This window comes from Taeniopygia guttata, chromosome 3, assembly GCF_048771995.1.
Source record: "Taeniopygia guttata chromosome 3, bTaeGut7.mat, whole genome shotgun sequence".
NCBI classification, from domain to species: domain Eukaryota; kingdom Metazoa; phylum Chordata; class Aves; order Passeriformes; family Estrildidae; genus Taeniopygia; species Taeniopygia guttata.
The window spans coordinates 18,284,864-18,305,924 of record NC_133027.1 but is presented as its reverse complement, the minus strand read 5'-3'; the positions used below and the strand labels follow the sequence as shown (position 1 = coordinate 18,305,924).

Here is a 21,061-nt window from a genome sequence, read left to right as displayed (position 1 = left end):
TTGGTGCCTGTTTGCGAAGCAGGCCAGATTTATGTCAGTGTGGGTCGCATAAATTGAAAAGCTCCTTTTGAAAATGTGTCTTCAAATGCCCTACCAGTCAACCTCAGCTGAAATGCATTGTTATGGAAGGCTGATCTTGTATCTGCCTTTGAATTTGGTTCTTTTATGTCCCTTTGCAGAAGTGCTTCTGGATCCATGCCGAACTTGGTGTCCATCCTCTACGTGCCAGGCAGTTTGCCAGCTCCAGGAATCAAGCCCACAGGACCCTCAGCTGGTCCAGTGCAAAGTGTGTGACATTGAGTTCTGCTCTGCTTGCAAATCTAATTGGCATCCAGGTCAAGGCTGTCAAGAGAGCATGCCAATCTCTTTTCTTCCAGGAGAAACAAGGTAAGATATTGCAAAAGATGAAGTATTTAGAAGCTAAAAACTCAAAGAGGTATTTTCCTGATGTTTTGTTCTAAAGCTGTTTCCTTCACTTAGTTGTTCCTGTTCTTTTAAAGCTGTATTCTAAAACTAAACAGCTCTTGGCAGCCTCACTCTTTACCAGCATTCCCAGCAAAGCACAAAGGAGCTGCTTAAGCCTTTGGCCTTTTGCCCCAGTGGGAAAAATGTGACATCCAGGCAGTTCATCAGCCTCCCTTGAGAGATGATCTTGTTATTGCTGCTCTCCTGGACAATGTGAGAGTTGCTAATATGCCAGACAGTGATCTTTAGGATACCCTGCCAGTCATCTCCTCTGCTGCACATTTGCCCTATGATCTTGAGTTCTGTTTCAAGTGGGCTCTGGTGGCAAATTGCAGCCACTGAATAAGAAAGGCCATTATGTATGTGTTCCACTTCATGTCTGGGCTTTTTCAAAAATGGTGTTGCACTCCTAGGTATCATTAAAGCCCTGCCCAGCCTTGGACTTAGTTACTCATACCTTGTCTTCTTTCAAGCTTTGCTGTAACAGATGACTAGCTAGGATGCTGTTATGATGAGTTCCTGATCAAATATACAAATTTTGGCACATGCTTTTGTGTATGCTTGACAAGAACTGAACTGTGCTAAATTTCATGGCAAGGTAACAAACTTTATCTATTTTTGCTTAGTGTTTTGGTTTCTTTTAGATTTTATTCCATGCTTAATTTTTTTACTCCACCAAGTAAAAGTAATTTTTATTTTCATTATTGTGGAGCATAATGTGTCTGTTAGTAGCATTAGGAGTTTCATGTACATTTTATGTATACGAAGCATTTTTTCTAGTACAGTCACCTCTAGTGTTAATAATCAGCGTGTGCCCTTTTGTCCTGCTATTGGGCAAATCAATTGATCGATTGATGAATGATCAGTCCTGCTTTTCAGCAAATTGTTGATTCTCCATCAGTCATTCTTGTATGTCACACTGGCAGTAGCTGCAGGAATTGTCATTTAAGGTACATTTTAGTTGTTAGTGAGCATAAAACCTACATAGAAAGCTACACAAGGGAAATAAAAGTTATTCCACTGTTTCAGCATTCCTCTGTGTTGTGCCCATTATATGAGGGAACACCTGCAGTTTTGCACAACCTTGTGCAAGAACAATCACTGGTGACCCTAACTCATGAGCAGTGACTTGTTAGGAGTCTGTCAACAGAGACAAAGTTTAACTGAGAGAGCAATATGCACCAAAATCTTCTTGTTCTTGATTTGGAGGGAAACTCCTAGGCAGGATCCTCAAGGTGAGCACAGAGAAGTAATATCCCTGATGCCCTAGTCCAAAGGAATATGGTCTGGGGTTTTTGTGCAATCAAGGGATTGTTTCTTTATCTGAGAAAGAAAGGAAAGAAAAGGAAAATAATCCAGATGTATGAAATATTTAGGTGTGAGCTACCTGCTTCTCCTCTGGTACATTACAGGAGAAAACTGTTTAATATCTATTATTATTACTAGATAACAAAACCAGATGTTTTTTGCATGGTAAATAAAATATCCTAACTTCTATGTAGACACTGTAGTCATTAAACATCTTTTCCTAGAGATATGTTTCAGAAGCATTCTACAGGCATAATATCTGAATAATAAAATAACTTGAATTCCTGAATCTCTAGTAATTTATATTTTTTAAAGCAAAAAAGCAGGCTTACCTTCATAGCACAATTCTTAGACATTCTTCTCTAAACTGACATGATCATGCATTTTGCTAATTTCTCACTCTCTCCCACAGTTCAGTTTTCAAAATGGAAGATGATGATGCTCCAATCAAACGCTGTCCAAAGTGTAAAGTTTACATTGAACGAGATGAAGGCTGTGCCCAAATGATGTGTAAGAATTGCAAACATGCCTTTTGCTGGTACTGTCTGGAATCTCTTGATGTGAGTACATGCCATACACTCTTGGCTCTCAGAAGCTTAGAAGTTCATTGCTTTGCCATCCAGCTGTCTCTTTAATCAATTAAATAGCTCACTAGCTTCTAGCCACAACTCATCAGAGCTGGTGCTGAGAATTTGATAGAATTTGTATCCTCTGTTTTACTTGTCTGACCTGTGTGAATTTAGCATTTGGTCTGAGTCAGTAAATAATTATTAAAAAGTAAAATCTTATGACAGTAATCTGTTTACAATCTTTACATGGCACCTAACAGGGTGTTGCTTTTTTTTTTTTTTTTCCAGTGCTGACTTTTTGATGTTGTCTTTCTTTAAGGCATTACAGTATGAGACTAGCAATATTCTTAGTCTGGGGATGTTTAACAAACTAGATCTGGTATGTGACTAGCAGTCTAATTTGTTTACCATTCATTGTATTCTGTGGGACAAGAAATATATCTGACATAGGAGAAAGAATACAGTGTTCTCCCAACAGCAGGAATTTATTGGTCTATAAGCTGCTGCTGTCATATGTTTATAATTTTTTTAAATCAGCCTGTTATCATGCCCACAGATCAGAGTATTTACAATACACAACATCTGTTTCCATGTCATCAGTTTTGCTTTATTATTGTTAACAATAGCAAAGGAAATTAGGTTCCTGAGAGCTACTCCAGCTATTCAAATCTTGTGGTTGTCCCATTTGAATATTTTACTAACAATCCTGAAGTTACATGCTCTCACCGATAAAAAAGCAGTGTTCCCTTAGAACTAGACTTGATATCTTGTCTGGTTTGTGAGAGGCTGACAGAATTGATAGGAGTGTAATATCTCAAAAATCTGTTTTGTCATTCTGTTCTTCAGCTAGATGAACCAACTTTGGGAAGTCTGCAGCACAAGTACTGATTTTCCTTTGCTCTTGCAATATGTGTGTAAAATACATGCAGTGGTCACCTTATCTTCTTATATTCTCTTGCTAAACTTCATGCTAGGGTTTAAATATGCAGCTTGAGACCCTTTGGGAGAAGAATTTGTTATATATCTATAACATGCCAAACAAACCTGTTTGTGAGGATACCTAATTGGAAACAAAGCACTTTGGAAAGGTTGGACATGGCCATGTCCACTTGGTTTTACTTCCTATGTGATTCCTGGGTTTAAGTTGTCAGAATGTAGTGTTTTGTAATGTGAAGAATTTCTGTTTATTGCCTACCTTCTCATTTAATATTTGTAGGATGATTTTCTCCTTATACATTATGACAAAGGACCTTGTCGAAACAAGCTGGGGCACTCCAGGGCGTCTGTTATCTGGCACAGGACACAGGTAAAGCTCAGATCTTTGAAAGCTCTCTTTACAGGTCTACTACTGTCATAGTGCCTCATTTTAACTCCTTAGGACAAATTCTGTGCCAAATTTTTGTAACTGATTTTTGTAGCAGATAAAAAGAGGGCAGTAGCTTGGAGTGGAACAATTAGTTCTCCTAGAGGAGTCACTCCTTGGCAAAATGCCTGAGATAACCAGAAGATGTATGTTTGCAGAGCCAGTTCAGTGCCAGTTCAGATTGTTCTCACTGAATTTGGAGGATGAACTAGGTTGCCACCATCAGTATTATTTACAAGGAAGCTCTTTTTGCAAGGCATTTTTAGTTCTGGATCCAGAACTGGAAAGGAATTAACCGGAATATAGACATTATCTTGCTGTGGTCTCTGACTCCTTCCTGTTGGTTGGATAGAAAGTAACCCTGACGGTTTATCAGCAGTTTCAAACACAGATTCAAACTGACAATTGCAGAGAGTGTAGGAATATCTCTTGTAGTCTAAATTCAGTGTTGCTAGACTCAGCAAGAGTGCTGGCAATAAAAGAGCTCTCTGCAGCACTTTGATGCATGCAGTGTAAATGCTAATGTGTGACTTGGTCCAATCTACTGCCTTTACAGTCAGTATCTGTGTATCTGAGTCATCTCTTCCTAAATTTACTGTGTGCCTGGAAAAAGCTACCTTAGCTTGAGAGAGGTACTTTTCTTGAAGTACAGACTTCTTTCCATGTGAGCATAAACCCCAAGTCTATAGAATAATTATCAAGTCCAGATAAATAGCTAAAATGAAATAAAAGGAGAAGGATCGCACACCTCTCCTTTCACCCTTACCACTGGGTGTCTGACCTGTGGACTGGCTTTTGCTTGGATTAGCCAATGGTATCTCAGGAGGTGTGTGGGTACATTAAGTTTACTTGATAAACCTGTAGTACGTGGTGATTAATCTGATATTTGGAATCTTTTCTAAGCCGCTGCAGTTTGTGCAAATATGTTTGATGTGTGGAATGCTTGATGATCTGGTCATTGTTGAGAAAGAAGGTGATAATTCACTCCTAGTCAGGATGTAATTCAGCTAAACCCACTGAAGCCAAATCAACACTGCAATTGTTTCCTTATGTTAACTTTGAGTAGGTTGTTAAGGTTCTTAGATTTATCCAAAGCAAATTGAGGTAAGTCTTTGGTTTGTTGTTTGTGGATTTAAAAAAATATTTGTTTTGGCCAGAGAAGATGGCTTGATGCCTAGTAGGGCAGCAATTTCTTCAGAAGAAAAAGAACCAAGGAAAAAGTAAGTAAATAATACTCAGTGGGCAGTTTTACTTAAAAATAAACAACACCCCCCACCACACACACACACACACACACACAAAACCACATCAAAAAACAAAAACAGCAAAAAAAAAAATTAAAACTCAATGATTTCTTTGATGGCATATTGAGGTTGAAAGGAAAGTGTAAATAGATTTTTTATATTAATTACCAGTAGTCAGTCAAGTCCATTGAATATCCAGCTTCTAGCTTGGCTCTGTCTGACCAGTGCAGTCAGCCTGGGTTGTGAAGAGCAGCATGGCAGTAGTTGCAGCTCATGTTTTTTAAATATGAGAATTTAACTTTCCTTTCTGGGAAATGCAAAGATTAGTAGAAGTTCCATCAGATCGTCAGCACCCCCAAAAACAAGAGAATGGGTTACGAACCGTGCCCGCCTGTGCAGCTGAAGGAGGCGTTGCGCTGGGAAGGAGTGGAGCGGTGCGGGGAGGCAGCGGCGGCTCCCCGCGGGTCCCGTCCCGCCGGAGCGCGCCCGCAGCGCTGTCGCGCAGCGCCACCTCCCGCGGCCGCAGCGCAGCCCCGCAGCCGCCTGCAGGGTCAGCGGCGCCCGATCAGCCCTGGCCAGCGAAAGTGCTACTGCATCATCCCATCTATACCATGGCTAATTCAATATTTGCCAGCTAACTGAAGTGGCGTATCTAGCCCTGACTAGAAGAATCCTTAATGAGTGCTGCACTCTAATTTCATTTTGCCTTCTGCTGTGAGGTTTTTTCATTGCATTAGCATTCCGCTCTTGCCATCATTATTCAAAATTATTCACAGACACTCTCATGTGAATAAATCTAGATTATTCTCTTAAATAATCTGTGGGCATATCATTGCAGCATCACTCTTACAGTTGCCAGTGGCAAACTTTCTCAGGGGATGAAGCTCAACTTGAATGTTTTTTAAAATAATTTTCCAAATTTAAGCTCTGTAGAAATTACTGCTTTGTTGCACAGAGCAGTTAGGTAAGTCTATGGTCCCCTGCTCATGCTGGGAAGGAGGTGATCAATAAGTGTCAATGAAAAATATGCACTTAAGAGTTAGATCATGTGTCCTGAAGCAGCAGCATGAGCTCAGGTCTGACTGCAAAAAGCCATTGCATTTGCAAAGTCCTGCTATAGTCCATGGTGTTAGTAATCTGTGATTGAAATTCCCAAGCTTGAGTGCATGCTGGTGGGACATTGTGGGGTTCTTCCCAGATTCTCTGAACACTACCAACACCTTGACTTATTCTTCTTGAAGCTTTCTCCAGAAAAAAAAGGAGCACCTGAAAGTGGAAGTCTTTTTTGTAGCCTTGATTTCAATATTTAGTATTTAGGTTTGATCAAGAAAAGAAGTAGTGATTTGCTTCCTTAATTGTTTGAGATATAAGAAGATTCAAAAAGGCAAATGGCCATCTGCATCACCTTGTGTGATAAAACAGAATTCTGTGGCACAGTTCTGACAGGAACCATAAGATGTGAACATTCACACTACTTTCACTCACATTTTCTGGTCACAAGAGCTGACTGTTGGAAGTCAGTCATACACATGGGAGTTCTGGTTCTGATAAGGTCAGTGGCATTTGCTGAGGTCTTTTTGATGAACACAGATGATGCAATGATGTAGCAGACACAGAATCTAGGCAATGCTATCCCTGACACAATGCTATCCCTTTCTCTTACAGGTGGTAGGCATTTTTGCAGGATTTGGTCTTCTACTTTTGGTGGCTTCCCCTTTCCTTCTACTTGCTACACCATTTGTTCTGTGCTGCAAGTGCAAATGTAATAAAGGAGATGATGACCCTCTACCAACCTAGACTGAGAGAAGATTGGACTCATGTCAAGATTGGACAACATGTTTTGATTTTACTGTTGCTGTTATGTTTCCCTCCTGCACTTACATTGCTGTAGCCTTACTTGCCCATTCTGCTTTTCATTGACACAGTCTTGATTCCAGGAACTGTTGTTACTACTGTTGTACAGATCACTTGATAACAGACAAGGAGGGTAATATAAGGCAAGTTTGGTGCTAAAGGGAGATCACAGACCTGGGTAGCTGTCTGAAATTAAGAGATGATACTGCTTTTATTATAAAAATAATGCAAAAGGTTGGTGCTGCCCTGCTGGTGTACTGGGGACTGTACTGAATGGCATCAGCAAACCAAGCTGAAAAAGCCTACAAACTTTTGCATATCTGTTTGCTTCCAAATTTGGTGTCTTACTCCTGCATATCTTTGAGTTGACTATCATTTAAATCTGATAGTCAACTTCATGTGACTTTATTACACATCTGATTTTGTTAAAGCCATCACAATGTCCTTTTTAGTGCTTACTTTTTCCAAGTATAACAAAATTAGTAAGGTGCATACAGGCCATCCTATGCCTTTCTTGAAATTTGGGGAGGATCAGAGGGACAAAATTGGTCCTGCTGCCTTCCATGAATTTTATAAAGTCTTATAAGAAATTTGTTTGATTAAAAGCTACATTTTAAAATTAATTGATAAAGCTGTAAGGTTGAGTGGTGACATAAACCTGCTATTTCATCAAGTTTCTTTTAAAAATACATTGATATTGCTTACCCCTGGACCACTAGTGTTTTCTGAATTGTTATTTTTTGTTATTGTTTAGGGTTCTGCTACACTTATAGGGCTATGTAACTTCTAATCCAGGTATCTTAATCTTTTTATAGATACATAGATATATATATATATAGAATCCTATTTAAACCAAATGTGTAAATAGCTGTGCTATGGAATTATTTTGGAAATTCAGAATAGCTTGCTTCTGTCTTTAGGACAATTAATAAAAAATACAGGACTAATTACTGTTTAGCAGACTTTGGGTTATCAATGAGTCTTTCCTTTTAAATACAAAAATACATCATTATTATCCCTGTAGTTAATATGAAAATGCCCAGGATATTTGTGGAATAGTTTGCATTTAAACTACGTAGCCCATTTTCAGAGATAGTATTGTATGATATGTGGTTTATTGTGCTAATAACAATACTGTGACAAAATAAGTTTTTATTTGAAAACTAATCACTTGATAGTTTTGCAGAATTCAGTGCTCTGTTTTCAGGGTAGTAAAGTGTGCTGTTCAACATACTACACCATTGAGGTTTCTCTTTAGAAATATTTTCTTGAAAACCATTTTGCTCTATTTTAAAGCCAACAAGAATTTGACTTATAACTTCTTGCCATGAAATGTGAAGCATCTGCAACAATGTGTATGTCTGTAATACGAACGAAAACATTCTTTTAAATGGCCTGTGGACTGAAGTTTTACTGCATTATTTTGTTCATAATTTGTTTCTGCCATTAGCAATGTCCTGACATGGATGAATATCTTGAAGCCAGGATAACTTTACACTGAAAATGTCTTGAGATCCTTAAAGGCATCTGTTTCTGGCTGCTATCACAGGCTGGGAATATGATTTCATAGCTCAACCATAAAAAAATTACTCTTTATTGGCTTTTGGTTTACACTGTATATCTGTTTAATAAAAATATTGTAGGGCACAGTTTTGAAAAGGCTAATTTCTTTTTATAAAACTATTCTCCTCCCTTATCTTCCAAGTTGAGTGCTGTCCAAATTCAAACTGTATCTAACCATAGACTTTAACTCTAGGAGCTGGAGACTGTCTGCAATTCGCTTACTTGGTTTTATTTTAGTGAGTTCAGTCTCTGTAATGTGAATAAAAAGGATAGCTTGTTTCCAGCAAATCTGAACTCATGATATCTTCAGATTGTTTATGGCAATGCACAGTTCAGATATTTTGTTATCTGAGTACCTCTAGGATCTTGGCTATCTTTTTATTAAAAATTGCTTCAAAAATCCTTGTAGGGAAATCTGGTAGTGCATTTGATCCCTGCTTGCCAGCTCCAGGGTCTGTGAAGCACTGCTAGGTTCAGCGGGCAGGGAGGTGCCTTTCTCCCTCTGGCATCAGCTCAGTCCATTTCCCAGAAGGATCCCAAACCATGCACCTGAGCTGTCCTGAGTCATAACTTCACTGTCCAAAATTAGTGGAAACCCTTCTGCAAAGGACAGCTTCCTGAAGGTTAGCTTGAACTATGGCCTTTCCTTCCTGGCCCTGTACTCCTGTTTAACTGGAGGAAAATACCCTGGACAATAGGATGTAAAGACTTCATGGGTTCTTGATTTTCTAGCTGGGGCTCTAAGGGGTGTTGCTGTATTTTGGCTGTGACTGATGACCAACTCTCCTACTGAGATCATAGAAAACAGGAGACATTCAGTGGCCTGTGATCAGTATTAAGTGTCCTGGTATGAAGAGGTTTATTTTCTCTGTGCCTTTCTTAGAGAATTTATGTCAAAATACAACAAAATTTGACTTCTCCAAAGTGCTGTGTGGCCAGTTAATAATCAGTGTCAGAATTAATGCATTTCCAGATTTAAAAGAAAAAAGAAAGAGAAATAAGTTATTTGCATATATAGAAAATTTTAAATGATAATTTATAATTGCTACTCATTGGTAACATTATATACAATCAGAAAACTGTCAGTGTATCTCTGATCTCAACATACTTGAATTGCTACTGGTGATTTTTATGACACAACTTTTGTTTCACATCCCAGCTGTTGGACTAGGCTATATTTACCAAATAGCTACCCCGTCTTTTCAGGTTTGCTAAATATCATTCCATCTGTATTTTCAGGGATTTTTTTGTTTGTTTTTATTGTTGTTAATGTTATTATTATTACTGTTATTATTTTTAATGCTGATTTGGTTCCAAAGTAGCAAGTGTTGGTGGTGATTTATTAAGTTCAGGGTGCTTTTATGTTACAGCTTATGTTGATAGTGTGACATTTAATACCCCAAAACTCAATTGTAAGGACATAGTTTTAAACTCTGACATTTAAACCCCCTGCCATAGGAAAGGGAATGTTTGTTTCTTTGTCTTTTCAAATGAAAATCTGTTACAACAGCTATGGCTTTTTGGATTTGCAGCAGAAAAATAAGTATCACAGGGTGATTTCTGCTGCATTTTTATGGTTATGCCATTATTTAGGGGGTTTATATTCACACGGAATCATAGAATATTCTGATTTGAAAGGACCCACAAGGATCAAGTCCAGCCCTTGAGTGACTCGTCTGTTCATAAATGTTTTTTAATGGAGTTTGTACCAGTACATCATCTGCATGTTCTTCTGGGGTGTCATGTCTGTGTGGAGTCACAGCTCCAGAGGCTGTGCATCTCCCAAGCCTTGCCATTAGTTGGGCTGAAGCCAGTCCTGAGAGAGATCGGGAGCACAGCCCACTTCATCTTCAATGGTGGCAGTGTTGGGTTTTCCCCTGTGACATTGGGCAGTCACTTACTGCCTTTTATCTGTTTAACCATCTTTTAAATGAATGGACCAGTGTTTACCTCAGGAGGGCTGTGAGGGCAAATTCATTGGATTTGAAACTTTTCAAAAGTTTGTGATGAACAATTATATATAAAAGATTACTGTAGTTTTATGTTAATATTTCATTTTTATTCATGTTGCTAGTCATCCTGAAGCCTCCTACTACTGACTTTAGCATGTCAAAAAATTAGAATACTTTCCCACACATACTAAGAAGCATCATCTTTCCTCAGATACTCTGGTGCATAAATTAGGCAAAATCCCAAATAACAGCAGACTGAACCAACTCTCGATTTACAGTTGAGCTCCTGACATGCAGAAAACAGTCAAAATTAGTGAATAGCTCTCTTTTATGGAGCTGACAGGACATCTCATTTAGGGAGCTGACGGGATAAAATATCCATATATGAGAAAAATACAAAGTGTTTTTTTTTTTTTTTAATTGTTATGGGCAGGAAGATGATAATGAAGTTCTGTGCATTTCATCTCTAGGCCTTTTACTGTATAGGAATAAATATTTTTCATGTAGGCCATTATCATTCCAGTAAGGTGCAGCATGCATAAACCTTCGTGCAGCTTTGCTTTTCTAAAGCCAAAGTTTGTACATTTCATGTGCATAATCTAAAAGCCTGAAGAAAACAAGTAAAAAACAGTTGTTGATGACAGTGATACTAAGGACACCAGAAAAGCCTGCATCAGCCCTTAATTGCTAACGCACTTGTACTAAGTAAGGCATGCTGTTTGTGTTTAGAGCCCTGTGGTCTTCATTATTGCTTTGATTTGTGTATATCTTACAAGAATTCCAGGAACATTAGGTACAGGTACATGGTACATAACTGAACCTTTCTTGATCATTTTATATGCTGTATTTTAAACTTGTATAGGGATAAGCATGAAGGAGTCATGCATATGTATAAATAATGTATTTGACCAGTGTAAAAATAGTTCTGTTGATGTATTTGAAATGTAAGTGCATTTTGTGCCACTAACACTGTGATGTATAAAGGAGCTGTTGAATGCCTTTTAATGTGGTGTTTTGTACTTTGAATCATATTGGAGAGTTTAATTTGTAATTTCAATAGATATTTTAAATGAATGTGTTTCCTGTGATTTTTCATAGTGACTTTTCCCTGTGCTTCTCTGCCTCTCAGACCTTTGGAGAAAGCATAGCCTGTGGCCTGGAGACCTCCTGCCACAATTCTGTACATAGTTGTGGTTTCTGACTCACCATCTCCCAGCTTAGCTAAAAGAGGGAATCTGGATATCTCTAGAACTAATTTGATGCACAGCTGGTTCCTCGATCCAGCTCCAGTTGTAGTCCATGGATGGATGCTCTCAGCAGGTGAATGTGCTGCCCCAAGGATCACTCTGAGGTGTGTGTATGTTCTTGCACTGTGGGTTTCGGTCTGGTGCAGGTGGCTGCAAGCAGCTTGTACTCCTCTCAGGTTGGTGTGGAAATTTAAAAGTAAAGCCCAATCTCCTGAATAACCGAGCATATTTAGCTCTCCAACAGTGGTAATGAGTTCTCATGTTCTTGACTTCATCAACAAGCACTTTGCATTTTGCCTAAACTGTAATTGAGAATGTAGATTTTCCTTTGGTTCCCACAGTTTATTTCTCACTTGTTAGGATACAATTTGTCTATACCAGTAAAAAAAGTGTAGGTACAATTTCTTCAAGAAAATGGTGTGCATAAAGAATATGTATATATGTGCTTTCTACCTGACAATTTTTAAAAAGGCCATGTAATAGTTGCTACTAACTAATTTCTTCTTTCATTTTCATGGAGCATAATGACTTTTCTCCACAAAGGTAAGAGTAAGTTAGATATTTTGTTCAATTAATTGGGCAGAAAATAGTGTCTAAAAGGCATAAGGGGTTTTGATCTCTTCTAGGGCAGGTATTGTTAATAATGATCTTTCTGCTTGCTTCTGCTTCTCCAGTATTGTGTTGCTTCCAGTTAATGGATGTCTGGTGTTGCAGTTTTCTCTTGGAGAGTAGGATTATTTCTCAGTCTTGTGCAATAACTGTGTAGTTTAGTGACCTTTTGCTTCTGGGAAGTGCCTCTATTTCTCTACCAGGTTCATCTTCCCTTGCTATAGAAGGATTTTCTAACCTGTGCCTTTCAGCTGTGTTACTGGGTTTCTGCACAAGAAGTCTGTCATTAGAGAATTGATCACTGCAGAAATTAGGAGGAGTAACAGTCATCTGTCTAAAATTATAAAATAGGAGTTGAATTCTCAAGTGGCAAACTTACAGCACATGTATGTTCTAGTAAACCGTGTCCAGGATCATTCAGTTGCTGGAGCTGAACCACATCCATAGTAGTAAGTTCTGTTAGGAGGGATCACAGCCCCAGAATAACTCCTGAGGTATATCTGGGCAGTGGACAGAAGAGTTCTGCTCAGAATAATGTCATTAATTGTCCTGTAAGAACTGAAAGATTGAGACAACAAAATTGCACAGCACAAAGCCCTTGTGCTAGTTCTGGCATTCTGCTTGTTACAGTGATGCTAATGGAATTAGCACTGTGTACACATACATGCATGGGGGATTGTGCTAGATATTGTCACTACCCGCTTGTGAGCACAGTGCATCCACAGCATCCACAAAGCACCTTTCTTCTTTTTTTTTTTAATTGAAGATCAGCTAGGAAGTTCCTCATAAGAGATTTTGTGCCCTGGGTACTTGACCTGTCAACACTGAATCTATATCAAGAATTATTTTATGCAGGATATATTGAAACCAATGAAACTTTATTTGATTTGGGGAATGGCAGGTAAGGCTATTTTGTACCAGGAAGCCTTTGCTACCCAAGTTCTGTGCTCTGGGAACCAAGATTCAGCCTAATAATATCTGACATCACTTAAGTATGAGGTGTCTTGACATACGTGTGTCTGGCCTCATCTGGTGGTAATTGAGGAAAAGACACATCTCCTGAGTTATTGGGAGATCTCCCTTCCCATCCTATGCTGCTATTACTAAGGTTGTTGTCTAGACAAATTAGCTTTTTTAGCCTATCAAGCTGCTTCTCAGGTGTGGTTTTTTGTTTTTTTTTTTTTTAATCTCACATGCTTTGATGAAAGAAGTCTAAACTGTCCTTGTCCAGGCATATAACTTTTACATGGCTAAAACTGAGGACAGCAGTCATAGAATGCCTTATCACAAGGACTGCTTTCAGACACCAGGGCAGGACTTGGTGCTGCAAATCAGAACCAGGTTACTCTGTATTTCCAGATGTCTCTGTGTGTGATAACCATAACTTATCACATGTGCCACATACAAAATGTTTAGATGCTGTAAATTGTACAAACCAAAGTCACACATGCAAGCAATGGAAACACACTTAAAAGACTGGAGTCCTGTTCTTTTGTGGTATTTGACAGAGAGAACAATGTCAAGTTGTGTGTGCTATCTGTGAATTTATTCCTATATTCCTTGTTGGGTTTTTTTTGTTGTTGTTGTTGTTTTTTGGTTTTTGGGTTCTTTTTGGGTTTTAAAGCAAAAAATGCAATTAACACTGTAAGCCAAATAAAGAGAGCACTTGGGAGTAAATTGTAGGTGTCCTAACTCAGTGCAGTATTTTAGAATGTCAAATGAGTCTTCTTGTCTGTGTACTCATATATGACTACAGGAAGAAATTCTATTGCATAATTTTGTAGGAAACGCAATAATTTAGCAGGTTCTGTAGGCCTTGACCTCCTCATACCAGTCTAAATTAAAGTTGTTGTCTCAGCCATTCTTGGTATCTCACTGCTGTATGTTATTCTTGAGAACAATTACAAACAAGCACACATTTTATTTTCCTCTTTGCTCCCTCAAAATGATGTTTTGGTGGGTGGCAGAAATACTTGGGCTGCTGCAGCACCCTGAGGTCTTACTGTATTTTGAGAACGCCACTGTCGCTTTAGGGGTTAGCCCCAGGACAAATGCATGAGCTTGCGCACAACTGCATTTAAAATTACTTCGGCAGATGAGCAGAGTTCAGGGTTTCTTTGTTTTCATGCCTTAGTGAATCCATTTTGTTGAAGTCCCATTTAACTTCTGTGAGGGGTACAGGTCTTGTGAGGGATTCCTGAGTTGGAATAGGGATAAACTCTTCCAGCTGCCTTAGCAGAGTTCCCGGGAAGGTGTTCGGGCAGTGAGCGGTGCTGCCAGCAGGGAGCAGCCGCCGACCAGCGCAGCTCAGCCTGGGCTGCCTGGCAGGAGAAATCCCTGGGAGCCAGATTTCTACCTTGAGCTCGTAAAGTCTGTGCTTCAGAGCCTCCGCAGAGCTAATTGTAAAGATAGGGCTAAAAATAACGATGTTATGATGGGCCTGCTCACGCTGCTGGGGCTGTTCTATTCTCTGATATTAACATACATTATTGCTCCTTTTCTCTGAGGGTGTGTAAACCTTTTCTGACAGAAAAAGACCAAGTGTTAAACTTTCAAAAGAAGATATAGAGATGTTCCAGTATACAGATGTAAAATGAAGGGTGCAAACCAGGGGTCTCTTTCAAAATGCCGAGTTAAAAAAGCACTGATTTTACTGGGAGAAGAAGGGGGAACACTAAAATCAGTTGGTTACTAACAGAGTAAGATTTGGCTAACAACACTGCATCGTCTCTATATTTTATATTGGACAAATATTGTAGCTCAGCCAAATTATTTTTTTTCTGTCTTCCTACCCACGCCTGCTGTTGTGTCTGTGTTCTGTAATACAGATGTTCAGCAGAAACAATGCAACTGTCCAAACAATAACTCCAGCCATCTATTCAGCAGTCAACATGTTTGGCAGGGGAGGCAAGATGCAACAGGGAAGTTGTGAGTACTTCTGTCTTTACCTCTCTATTTATATACATTCCAAAGTTTGTGTGTCTTCCTACCCCTGCCCAGCCACCAAGTACATCTGAATAGAGCAAAGTGAAAAGTTGGTTTCTCATTTTTTGTGGACTAGAGGTTTGTTTTAGGATCCTGCCAATACTAACACAAGCATTAACCTTTTTAAAAAAAGATACAATGTGCAGTCCTGGCTGCCACCATCTCTCTGACAAAATTCCAGGGACTCCTGGAATTCATGCCAATTACAGCCTGTTAAGAATATGCTTGGAGTATGTTTTTGAGCTCAATCTGTTTTTCCTTTTCAGAACCTTGACATTTTCTCAGGTGAAGCAGAGCAATTAGAGGATTGGGGTAACACAGTGTCTCTTACCAGACCACTTACACTTTCCCCCCACCATATCCATGCATTTTGTTCAGGAAGTTTTCCCAGCCTTCAACATCAATCAGGGAGCTACAGACTGAGAATCTTCAGAGTGCAGGATACCTCCAGCCTTTCAGTGTTCCTTGCAGCTTTTCCTGGCTTCCCAGGAGCAGGGTAGTGTTTCTAGGTGCAGAGTATTGAAGAATAGCCCTTGAAAGATGCAAATTGAAGGGGAGAGGGTGTGTGCTATCTTGCTTTTTCCCACAGCTGGAATCAGAAAGCAGAGACATCCAGAGCAGCAAAAGGCAGAGCCAATGAGAAATTTCACCTTTATCTCTGTTGCCTCTACCTGTGCTGTGACTAAAATGTACATTGGTGCTCCGTGCAATCATCCTTACCAGCAATTTTTATCCTTTCACTTGTGATGTGAGGATGTGCTGCACTGCAGGTTCTGCAGTCAAGTACTAGCATTTCCTTACAAGTAATACCTGGTAAGAGAGGCAGAGGAGAGTTGTGACTGGGTTAAAATACAAGTGCCTTATGTGAGAGCTGACCCTCTGACTCAGCTTCTCCTGTGCCCTAGGACTGAGAGAATTAACCCAGATATTTTCTCTGCTATTGTGCTGTGGAAATAAACCGAATGTGAAAAGCTACAACACCTGCAAGCAACATCATTTGTCCTTACAGAGGGATCCCAGGGCTCCTTAAACCTAAAGAGTTCTGTTGGGTGCAACCATCTCTCTTTCATAGCTTTTAACATTAAGGCTGAGAAAATGCCTTCTGTGTCACAGCATCTGGCCAGAAGCTACAGGGAAAAGCTGTGGCTGTGAGGGAAAGGAAGCTGAGAAATGCTTGAGGTTGCAGCAGCGTTTGTTTTGAATCACAGGATACCTTAATGACCCTTCAGGACACTCAGTACTTAAAGGCTTTAATGGCAGCCTCAGATGTGGAGCCTGTCAGCACAGCTCAGTAAGGTTATAATACTGCTCTCAGCTGGATAGGCTATGACTTTGCTTACTCCAACTCAAATATGAAGCTTGCAGAGGAGCTCCAGCTGCTATGCAGTGCCAGCAAAGCAGCTGAGGGGCTGCCTGCCCTTTTCATGCAGTTCACAGCACCATGGAGCACTCCCTAGCAATGGTCATGATTGTCTCTGCTCAGAGATGGCCATCTCCAAATAGTGATGGGCAGCAGCCCCACAGAAATGATTAAGGTGTTTCTTGGAGCAACAGTTACTGGACTTGCTCAGGAGGCTATGTCAGATGGGGTTTGCCAATAAAACAACTAACAACGCTCCAATGGAAGGGTTTTGTAGAGCTTTATGTATCTGAGTGTTCAACAACCACATGTGAAGCACTACAAACAAAGCTCCTGGATACAAGAAGCGCCGACATGTTGGTAGGGAGAAGAAAACCTTTTTCAATACTTAACAAGAAAATATCATAATCTTTCTGAAAGCCACAAAAGCAGTGACAAGATGAGGTTCTGAAAAAAATTCATTCCTCTCTAGAGTATCTGGTATGTCCTTTGTGTACAAGAGGTTTTTCCACCTGAAGAACTCCTTCTCTCCAGGCTTCTCTGAAGAACTACTGAAGGCTCAACATAAGGTTTGTGTGAAGAGTGTGTGGGTTGTGTGCAGTGCTCAGGCTAATTGCTGCCCCTGAAGCAGCTGGGAGGGGGTGGTCACAGAGGAATATTAAATTAAGGTAGTCCACAAAGATTAGAAAGTGTGATAATCACTTGATTTGTCAGGAGTAGAATCAGGAATTTTAAACAAATATCTCCAATTTATTATTATTTCCTTCAACAAGCAAAATTTAAAAAGATACCTGGCATGTACCCTTCTCCCACCTCAAAGAGAGGAAAATATATTGTGTTACTGCTGGCTTTATTTCACTATTTTCTTCCTATTTTAAACAAAAGAAGCAAACCCCAAAATTTCAACAAGCTCTTGAGTACTGCACAATGCCTGGCTTATTTCTTTTCATGCATGGTGTCATGGCAACAGGAGGAATTCAAAATTAATTATAATCCAGGCAAGATGGGCTCTACTTATATTGTGTTTGATTTAGCCTGGCCTCCTGATTTATTTTTGACAAAGCAATATCAGAGGCGCTCTTTGCTACTACGGCTTTTTCTTAGTCTGGTAAAGATCTTGTGGTCAATAATTTGAATATGTAACAAGCTGCCAATGAAAATTGAATTATTATAGAGATATGAGACAAAAGAATATTCAAAAGAAAAAGCAGGAAGAGGTAGTAAGTGATTAAGTGAAACAGATATTGTTAAACTTTAGTAAATTCTAAGAGTAAAATAAAGCATACTCTTTTTAACAGGAACAGCTCTCCAACTATTACTGTTAACAATTTCCCTCAAAAGATTTGATTTATGACTTATTAATCAGATATGAGAACGTGTTTCATTTGAGAAATGCTCAGTGCCTGCTTCAATATGGTGGTGCCTTAATCTGAAAGATATCTTGATGGTACACAAAGGGAACAAAATAAAAATTCAATTAGACTTTCCAGCCTACAGTTTACTTCCTCATTCAAAGCCAAAGTACTAAATTCATTTTTCTCTTCTGCTCTGCATTGTTAAAGAGTCATGTATTGTATAGGTTTTTACATAGAGAGGACCAAATTAAATTTTTAACCATTAGATAGAATTCTTACACCTGGAACGCCGTCTCTGGTTTGCCAGCTCTGGCAAACCTGCAAATCTGTACCAGCAAGTCTATTTTGTGCCTCCACCTGCAGCCATACTGTGCATCCTGTGAAGGACGAAATGCAGACTGAGAGACCCTGCAGCAGATTCCTTCAGCCTCAGTTCTGCATAATGCAGAAATAGTTCCCATGTGATGTGTGAGTGACCCATTTATGAGGCAGCTTCTGGAAAATCATGGGAGGTGTAAAGACATTAATCATAAAGAAAAAGGAAGTTTTGAATTATCTATTTCTATCTTTTTTGGCTTTTGAATGAGAAACATCAATGTCTGCAAGTTATCATTCATAATGATCACCAGAACCAATATGTTTTAAAAAAATCCCAAAACAAATCAAATCTGAGATACAGCACAATCTCCAAAAGTAGGATTTTGGAATAAACAATAGAGACAACAAGGTGTTGAATTTTATTCTTTGTTTGTACAAAATATTTTGCTTGCAGCTTAGTTCCTTTATGCCAAATCAGTCCGACTTACATGTTCAAGGTAACCACAAACAACCTACCATTGACTAAACAGAATATTCTCTTTTTTTATATAAAGAGAAAGAGAAAAGCTTTTTTATTGGCATGAAGAACTATATCTATCTAGGGGGGCAAAACCTATGTTTAGATGTCACAGTGTATTTAGTTCTTGACTTAGTGAAGGGTTAAGGAGATCTTTAACTGAGCTGATAACCCACAGAAGTTAGGCACTAGCAGTCCTGCAGCTTGTGAACATCACTGTTGTTCAAGCCTTTGCATGCAGTGAGAGCTACTTGGAGGGCACTTTGATCCTAAGTTTCTCCACACTTATTTACCTTTGGGGTCTCAACACAATTTCTAGAACTATTGCACAATATGTGCTGATGACTGGAAATTCCAGAAGCTAATGCCCTCCCAGACTGGCATTAGGGATCAGTGGTATTGCATAAATAACCTCTGAATATTGTGACTAATTTCTGTCAGAACAATGAACTCATTGCAACGAGTGAGAAAGAACATGTAGGAAAAGTAGCAACAAGCACTGAACAACATCTTGACATGTCCTCCATGCAGTGTTGAGGAATTGATCCACTTACCAGATGGGAGAGACAAGTCAGGCAAGTTTCCTTATTCTTTGGCTCCACATATGGAGCATCAAAGAGGTGAACTCATATTTTTTTGAAAACAGAAAATTGCTCAGTTCAACAGAAATATTTGGGGGTGTAGACGCTTCCCCAAGATGCAGGATGAAAATATTCTGGTATGTGATACCACTTTAGTATCAGCTTTCTGAAGAAATTTGTGAGACTAAAGGAGAGTGTGTAAGAGACAAGGAAATAACCAGATGTACTAGTCCACAGGTAATCTAAGGAGTAGTGCTTTCCTTGTGACTCTCTTATTATGGCTCTCTTTCAGTGTTTTGCATCTGTACTGCCTGCAGCCAGCACTGGTTATAGATTATACTGGAGGATTTCTAGCATCTGAATTGCTCTAGCATATTTTCAGATTGTTCCACAAATTACTATTGCCATTTATTTTGGATATTGTTTTAAATTACTCTGTTTTCTTTTATGCATGGCAATAATGAGACACAGGTTTTGTTCCATATAGACTGGCATGCAGGCAGCAGTCAAGAGTCCTGATGTATACCAGAAAACCCTTTCTCCCAAAATGCTCCCAAAACTGTCACTTCTGAAAAATGTGGTCCCAGCTAGCAAAACAGCGAGACCTTGCAGGCAGCTGAAGAGAGGCTGTCTGTTTAATCCATAGTTAAACAGAAGTAGGAAAGCAGTAGGAGCTCAGTAACTTCCTGGATATGAACAATGTTATGTCAGCTGAAAACTTGGCAAAGCAGATTCATGTGGGGGCAAGGACAAAAGCGTAAAGTATAAGGAGAGAATTGTCCAGCAGAGTACAAGAGGATGCTGTACTTAATGAAAAAAAGGAAACACACAGCAGTGTAATTAAAAACAAAACAAAACCACTGTACAAGCCCATCATGCAAATAGAAGTGAAAGAAGAAAAAAACACCAACAAATCAAGTGTAAAACATTAACTTGAAAAGACATACATACTTTATTTCATAGAGTATATTTCATAGACTACCTGTGTAAAAAACTATTTCTACTGTGTTTAATAAAGTGTCTGTAGAAAAGTGCATATTAGGGTTAGTTTACTTCTGCTATGCAAATCTGTTCAAGGCAGGACTGCTGGCAGGACGCTTCCCTTGAGGCAGCAGCATTCCCACCTGGCTGAGCACAGACTGAATTGCCTTCATCCAGCATTCCAACCAGGGTCACTGAAGAGAGGCACTTTTCATCATAGTACCGGGCAAATTCAAGGGCCAAATATTGTAATACTGTAATTTTAGCTTCTTATAGCTTTACATTTAATGAGAGTTAGGTTAGTATAAAGAATTATGAAACAGTTCCAATGGTGTCCATGGGAAATTCTTCTCAACCACAGGGAATAATACTAAATGAAAAAAGTTTAGAAATGGAGGGGAATTTGACCTTGGCAGAAAGTGGACTGAAATCAGAGACTGGCACCCTTTCAAGGGTATTTTTCCAGTCAGTATTTTTCCTGCCCAAGTTAGAGGCTAAGTGATCCTAGTAGGAAGTTGATGGGAGCCAGAGACACCATTCTCAACCAAACAATGTGCTACTGATGAAAGGGTCAAACCCCTCAGGGGACAGGGCTGGAAACTGCTGCCTTTTGTGGACTAGGTGTTTAGGTGGCAGTCTTTGCTGGCCTTGCTGATAGAACCTGACATCTTTCCAAAGAAATACACTTGTATTCCACATTTGCAAAGTCTCTGACCCTGATTTTCCAATCCTTTCTTTCTAAGAACATTTTGTTGTATTCAGCGTTGCAAGCAAATACCGCAACCAGTTG

At 39.3% G+C, this 21,061-nt stretch overlaps 1 protein-coding gene and 1 long non-coding RNA gene across 3 annotated transcripts in view; one reads left to right on the top strand and one right to left on the bottom strand.

Annotated features, from left to right (window-relative positions):
- RNF144A (ring finger protein 144A) overlaps positions 1 to 11,392 on the top strand; it is a 63,419-nt gene extending 52,027 nt beyond the window's left edge. For both annotated transcript variants that reach the window (XM_030270085.4, XM_030270084.4), the window contains 4 exons: positions 180 to 387; positions 2,186 to 2,333; positions 3,559 to 3,648; positions 6,615 to 11,392. In XM_030270085.4, the coding sequence (XP_030125945.1) occupies positions 180 to 387; positions 2,186 to 2,333; positions 3,559 to 3,648; positions 6,615 to 6,746 (578 nt within the window). In that variant the 3' untranslated portion in view covers positions 6,747 to 11,392. The remainder of the gene's footprint in view (positions 1 to 179; positions 388 to 2,185; positions 2,334 to 3,558; positions 3,649 to 6,614) is intronic.
- Positions 5,066 to 5,431, bottom strand: LOC140683655 (uncharacterized). The gene is made up of 2 exons (XR_012054871.1): positions 5,332 to 5,431; positions 5,066 to 5,256 (listed from the first exon to the last, which is right to left on the bottom strand). It is a non-coding gene; the product is annotated as an uncharacterized lncRNA (long non-coding RNA).
- Positions 11,393 to 21,061: the final 9,669 nt, after the last annotated feature.